Genomic DNA, 7,500 nt, shown 5'->3' on the forward strand with positions numbered 1-7,500 from the left:
CAAAGAGAATGCCACAGAGAGCCTGGAGGCAAGCGCTTTATGAAAAAAGGAGCCAGAAAACAGACTGTGGGATGGAAAAGGCCGAGAGTGAAGGAAAAAGGGAGAAAGAGAGAAAGACAGAGAGAAAAGGAGAACGGAGAGGGACTGGAAGAAAGAAGGGAGCGGGAGGGCAGGAGGGAGAATGTGAAAGTAGCTAAGAGCTCCTCTTCACATCTCCCACACAAGCCCTAATCAGCCAGCCGTGAAAGCAGCCCTCGACAATTAGCGACACAAGCTCAGATCAAGAGGGGCTCCCCTCTCAAAGGCCGCCACCACCACCGTTCTGTTTACTCCTCGCAGGGGCTACGCCTCGAAAGACAAATAAACAAACAAACAAACAGACAGACAAACAAACAGACAGACGAGCTGTGACATCATCTGTGTGTTGTGGGGATGTGGCCGAGACCCCGAGGGTGGTGTCCTGTTGTCGGGCGGATGAACAGACGCGGCACGGGGACAGATGGGTGGAGCGGGTGCTCTGCGGTTGTCAGTGATGGGGCAGACAGGAGCGCTGCTGTTGGGGTGGCCATTTGCCGCGGGTCCCTGAGGAGCCTCTTGTATTGATTTCTGCTCCGTCGGCTGGTTACAGGTTGATGGAAAACACTTAGGTGAAGCGTGGAGCCTCTCTTACAGCGTCATGGATATGCACATGCACGCACGCACACACTCATGCAGTCAAGCACTCTCTCTCTCTCTGTCTCCATCTCTCTCTCTCTCTCTCTCTCTCTCTCTCTCTCTCTCTCTCTCTCTCTCACACACACACACAATTTGTTCAAGCACTTCTTTATAAGCATTTACCTTCATTAGCATTACATCTAATGGGTATGCACACACAGATGCTAGCTGTATGGCAGTGTTTAAACAGATTAATTACACATTCACTCAGATGTTATGTGCCATACAGCAGTGTGCAGGTGTGTTGCCCTTAATAATCATAAAATCATAAACAATTATGGACGAAATTTGTGGGCTGTCAAAATCACATTTCATGAAATTGCTTCTAAACCTAACACAGCCCAATAACATGACTTAGCTGCATTCAGAAGTAGCAGAAAGATGTCCACTATGTTGTGCCGTATGTATACTGTAGCTGAAAGGCATCAACATAAACTGCACACATACAAATACACATTTTGCACCCCCCTTCCCCCACCACCACCCTCTTCTTAATCTTTATTTCTTTACCTTTATGAATAGAGAAGTTTAATAGCAGTATAGTAATATTATTTTCCCCATGTACGTGAGAAATTAAAAATTAAAATCCTGGAAATTATTGAGTACTTGAAGAAGATGCCTGACTATGAAATGGACCCACCACCTTTTCTCACACTGAACAGAAAAAAATAAAATGAACAAAAGATAGGCGGTAGGCTCTATTAAAAGCTTCCACACACATAGCTTCCTGTGGTGTCAAAGTAGCGGGGGAAGCAATTAACAACACTAAGTCTGTGTAGTGGCTTTTGTATGCTCACATTCCCACATTCAGGAATCACTGCTATACACACAGACAAACACACACACACACACACACACACACATTCATGTAAAAGGCTGCGTAATTACAGGCAATGTGCTGAGTGTCCCGGGGCTGCTGGGAGAGCTGTCAATGAGGCCTGTGTGTGTGTGTGTGTGTGTGTGTGTGTGTGTGGTGTGTGTGTGTGTGGCCGTCTGACGCCAAGGCTGAGGCTGACACTGGGAGGGCTGGCAGCTCCAGCAGAGAAGCCCCGGTGGCATCATTACCACACGCAGAGCAGGGAGAAGTACAACACACAACACACACACACACACACACACACACACACACACACACACACACACACAGCATCATTACCACACGCAGAGCAGGGAGAAGTACAAACACACACACACACACACACACAGCATCATTACCACATGCAGAGCAGGGAGAAGTACAACACACACACACACAGCATCATTACCACACGCAGAGCAGGGAGAAGTACAACACACACACATACACCACACACACTACAGATTCACAGCATCATTACTACACGGAGAGCAGGGAGATGTACAACACACACACACACACACGCTTTCACACATACATGTACATGGTCAGATGCTGACTCATGCAAACATTGACATTCACTCACACAGATGTGAAGGCCATGTTTTGAAGACAGTGATTGATGTAAAAGTTAACTGTAGTAATGGATTATGTTGAGCACGCACACACACACACACACACACACACACGTCAGTCATAGACAAAAATGTGCACACACATGGCAGACACAAACATGCATAGACTTTCCTGGCAGACACAAACACACTGCCACTCAGACCTGTGCATGTAGGCACACACACACACACACACACACACACACACACACACACAGGAAGATGGAATGGTAATGATTGGCAGGAGTGCTGTCTGGAGGCATGGTGCAACAGTGAAGGAACTGTGGCTGGAGAAAAAAGCAAAGGAGTGGCTATAAATAGCCCTTTCGGGGAGGCATATGCCGGTGCGGAAGAGCACACAAGCACAGGCCTGGTTGCCAGGGACAGCCCCATCCCCTCCCTGTTTGGTGCAGTAGGGCACGAGTGGTAGGAAATCAACACAGGATACATTGCAATGAAAAATTGTACAGATGATTCGGACACATAGTACATGCATAATGTAGATACCTAGTTAACGATGCCACATTATGCATATATTCTTAACTGTGACTTTAAAATACGGTATATACAGTATATTTCCCAAAGAGTGGTGTTCAAAGAGAGCTCTTAGCACTCCTCATCAACCTTTAGATCTTTCTCTCCTCTCCAGTTTCTAGTGTTTCATCAGCAGTGAGATCATTTCAGCCATGTTGCCACTACATCATTCTCAACAGGATCCTGTACTCGTCTACCCATCACGTCACATTTGTATTTCTCACATGCTCTCTCTTTCTTTCTCTCTCTCTCTATCAGTGGTGTAGTATACGTGATACGCAGGACTACGCAGTATACCCACTTAAAAAGCATCACCATCTCGGTATACCCACTTAAAATAGGCAAGGATACGTATTAACATTTGGGGTTGATCATAGTATAGCCACTACAGCTAACTACTACATCACTGTTTCTTCCCATGCCCCCCTCGCACAGTCTCCGTTTATTATGTCAAGCAGACACTGCGGTTTAGACATGACCTTAGCCCTGAATCGGTCGGATCCGACTAACTTTTTAATTCCTGTCCGATGTGTCGTAGTTTGAGCAGGCTCATGATGTCCGATAAGAAGACGTCACAATCGGCGTTCCAGCTCTGGTGCCATACGAGTGGATTTCTGGCATGCCGCACATGTTTGTCGTTTGTCTTGCCGTGTGAGTAGCCGAACGCACTGTGTGAGCACTGCAATCTCGTCCAATTGAAACGTGTAGTGTGATCAACAATATCGTATGCAACTGGAAAAGGTGTCTGCCTGGCTTTAGCTCTCTCACTCTGTCTCACACACACACACACACACACACACACACACATAAACACACACACACACACAGGCATTCATATCAGCGATCAGGGAATGGGGCCGCATGTGCCATTTTCATTGCTGGCTGCCAGCTCTGCTCTGCTCTGCTCTGCTCTGCTTTGCTCTGCGGCAGAGAGGCCTTTAATGTTGCTCGTCTCTGGCGGCCTGATTGGACGCCGGTGAAGATGGCAGGAGAGAGGGGTCCATAATGCCAGATGACCGGCTCGATCTGCCCACAGAATGGGCCCATTGTGTGCCATGGCTTATGAGATAGCGATGCCATTGACCCATATTATGTGTAGCCGTGTGTGTGTGTGTTTGTCATAGGATGCAGGGTGTTTATTTTCACAGAGGCTTTGTTTGTGTGAGTGTGTGTGTGTGTGACAGGGAGAGAGAGTTAGTGTTATCTCCGGTGTGTGTGTGTGTATGCAGACATGCTCTGCTACGTGAGCAGAGAGTGTGAAGGCAGGCTAATGGCATGGCCTGTTAATGGGAGCTTAGGAACACACAAACACGCACACACACACCATACGTACATACACACACAGAGAGAGACACAAACACAGACACACACAGCTGTGCTGCAGCCTGTCTGGCTTGATTGAGAGTAATTTTACAGTGTGAGAGGAGGGTCACTCTGATGCACTCCCAGTCCTTATCACATAGCTTTGATGATTGCAGAGCAGGGCATTATGTTCACTGTTCATTTCCCTCACTGCCCCTCTCCCATCTCTCTCTCCCTCACATTTATCTCTCTCTTTCTCTCTCCTTCTCTCTCTCTACCACTCCCATCTGTCTATTTCTCTTCCTATCACCCATTTTTCTCTCTCTCTTCCATTTTGCTCTCTCTCCCTTTCTTTCTTTCTCTCTCCCTTCTCTCTGTCTCTCTCTCTCTCTTATATACCGGTACCCAGTTCTGTTTCCCTTGTTTTAATGCAGCTGAATATTACATTGGCTGAAGATCTTGCCTCATTGTGTTGGCAGTATATACTCTGGGCTCTCAGCAGGCTGGGTGTGATTTGTTGTTATGTGTGTAGATCTGTCTGTCTCTCTTTCTATCTATCTATGTGTGTGTGTGTGTGTGCGCATAATTGAAACACTAAGCCATTTTACACTTTGGCTCTCCAGGCATTCCCAGCGGTGATTCTGATGGATCTCGCTGGACGCTTCTCTGTCTTTCTCACTCACCCACTCTCTTTCTTTCTCACACACACACACACATACACACACACACACACACACACACACACATACACACACACACACACAGTCACACACTATACACATACACAAACTCTCTCTCACACACACACACACACACACATACTGTACACACATATACACACACACACCCACACACACACACACACACAGTCACACTCACATACACATACACAAACTCTCTCATACACACACACACTCACACACACATACACACACACACTTGCACACACTCACACACATACACACACACATTCACTCACTCTGACAGCCGGGTACCCAGACTACACTGGATGTTTTATTTATGACCTCTCCCGCACACCCAGCTCTACTTAGTGTCGTCTTTGCCCCTGATGTGATTCGCCATTTTCTGGATGTGCTTGTACCATTTTATTTTTTTCTCCTTCCATTTTTTTTAACCAGGACCAGTTGGCTACCACTGCTGACAGATCACTGCCAATGGCATATGCATTGCTTGCCATAGAACCGGCCTGTCTCCTGCTCCTACTGCGTGTGCCTGTCTGCACCAGTCATTAGTTAGTCTTATTGACTCTGACACACTCTCGCTTCTCTCAGATGTCAGTTGTGAATATGTGAGATGCATGACCAATCTGATTGTGTTACCCGCCATCTGGGTAAGCAACCGACAAGCACAACAAAAGCTTAAACAAGCCTTAATGAATGTCATCATGCAAATATGTTATTGAAATTTCATTAAAGGAAAACAATTGATAACTTAATTATCTCTCGCAGCCTATTAGATTGTCATGGAGCATTTGTGCAATGTTTGTTTGATCTAATCATGTTTATTTCCACTGAATTCCCCTTTGTAGCTAATGTAATTAGATTTACGTTGTTGCAGTATTGCAGCCTGGATGTTTAATTAAAAAGCAGACTAGAGCTTGCAGTGTGCAGTGAGACTATCAGGCTTTGTCCTTAGCTTGCACCACTGTCTGCACCTTGCACCAATAATAAAGACGTACTGAAGGGTAAATATGTATCCAAAATGATGGATGTCACAATATTTACATGGCAGTAGCTCTCCCATTGTCAGAGGGCATGAGTCATATTTTCTGTTGCTTGTGCGTCGTGTTGCAATTTCCCATGACATCCCCTCTGCTCAAACCGGGTCATCTGCTTTTATTAGCCCACAAAGTCACACAGGAAAAAGTAGCAATGGCCTGCACTGCTGGAAACTAGTTGAACCTTCCGAACCTCTTAAGCTGGAGGTTTTTAGCCTTTCACCCTTCACCAGACCCCCTAGAGTAACAAGTGCCTGTAAGCACTTGAACTGACTGAACCCCTAAGCCAGAGGTTTTTTTTATCCCCTCTCCCCTCTCTGCCCTGCACATCTGCGAAGTCTCTGCGCCCTACCCCTGCTCTCACTATGCCTGATTGCATTAAGCTAAATGAAGTGTGTTCAGCTAATCAAGTGTGCTGCTAACGCTAAAGAGTGCAGTCGCGTTTGCAGAGGCAGCAGAGGGGCTTCAGCAAACTGGACTGACAACCACACAACCCGTCACCTACGGAGGGCCGCTCTGTCTCAGGCTGGCTGTGTGTGTGTGTGTGTGTGTGTGTGTGTGTGTGTGTGTGTGTGCGTCTGTATCTGTGTCTGTGTGTGTGTGTGTGTGTGTGTCTGTGTCTGTGTCTGTGTGTGTGTGTGTGTGTGTGTGTGTGTCTGTGTGTGTGTGTGTGTCTGTGTGTCTGTGTGTGTGTGTGTGTGTGTGTGTGCGCGTGCGTGCGTGCGTGCGTGCGTGCGAGCGGGTGAGCTACAGGAAGAGTAATGAGACAGAGGTGGCAGATATTAGCGCACACACCCTCACGGGCAGAGCCTGGGTGTCTGAGGCGTTAAGGGAGTTGGGCAGTGATTGGGCACATATGGGGTGGCTGGCTGGGCCGTGCGAGGCCAGGCGATGCGATCAGGTGGAGTTTGTGCAGCGTGGCTCTGGAACAGGGGAGAGCGGTGTGATGAATGTGTTGCAGTGGCATCCAGCCCTCAGAGGGAGAGCTGGGGACAAGGGCGTCCAGTTGGCAGAAATGGCATCACTAGAGAGCACTTAGAAAAATGTCTCCTGTGCCCTCCCTCCCTTTCCACCCTCCATCCCTCTCTCCATCTCTCTCTCTCTCTCACTCTCTCTCTCTCTCCTGCTCTCTGTATGTCTCTCTCTCTCTTTCTCTCTCTGACCTGGGCTGTTTGTTTGTGTTTGTGTGTGTGTGTGTGTGTGTGTGTGTGTGTGTGTGTGTTGGCGCAGGGCTCGGCTGGAGGCGTTCTCGGACAACAGCGGGAAGCTGCAGCTCTCCCTGCAAGAGATCATCGAATGGCTCACTGCCAAAGACGAGGAGCTGTCCGAGCAGCTGCCCATAGGGGGCGACGTGGGGGCCGTGCAGCACCAGAGGGAGTTCCACCAGGTGAGAGGCCTCCGATGCTACGTACCGTGGCTGTAGGTGCATTACAGGACACTGTTCCGGTGTCAGTTGACATGGATGGAGGTCTCATGGGGCTGGTCAACAGAATCTGCTTTAGACATACAAGTTCTGGTTAGACTCCCTGTGACATTGTCTGCAGTAGTCAATACTGTCAGTCTGCTCTGGGTTAGCGTGTGTGTCTGTGTGTGTGTGTGTGTGTGTGTGTGTGTGTCAGACTGTAACCGTAACTCCCCAGTCTCCCATCCATCACCTCTCCAGCGAGCTGAATTTACACACCTTTCAATTAAAGAGCCGACGCAGGCTTTGCATTCTATTAATTTAGCCATCGATCAAAATA

The 7,500-nt window shown here is 47.9% G+C and overlaps 1 protein-coding gene across 1 annotated transcript in view; it reads left to right on the forward strand.

Moving 5' to 3' along the window:
• The window catches only part of drp2 (dystrophin related protein 2), a 76,348-nt gene that overhangs the window by 7,642 nt on the left and 61,206 nt on the right, over positions 1–7,500 (forward strand). The window contains 1 exon segment of the mRNA XM_048232138.1: positions 6,989–7,145. Coding sequence (XP_048088095.1) covers positions 6,989–7,145 — 157 coding nt within the window.

The sequence above is a fragment of the Alosa alosa genome, chromosome 21 (genome assembly GCF_017589495.1).
Source record: "Alosa alosa isolate M-15738 ecotype Scorff River chromosome 21, AALO_Geno_1.1, whole genome shotgun sequence".
NCBI classification, from domain to species: Eukaryota; Metazoa; Chordata; class Actinopteri; order Clupeiformes; family Clupeidae; genus Alosa; species Alosa alosa.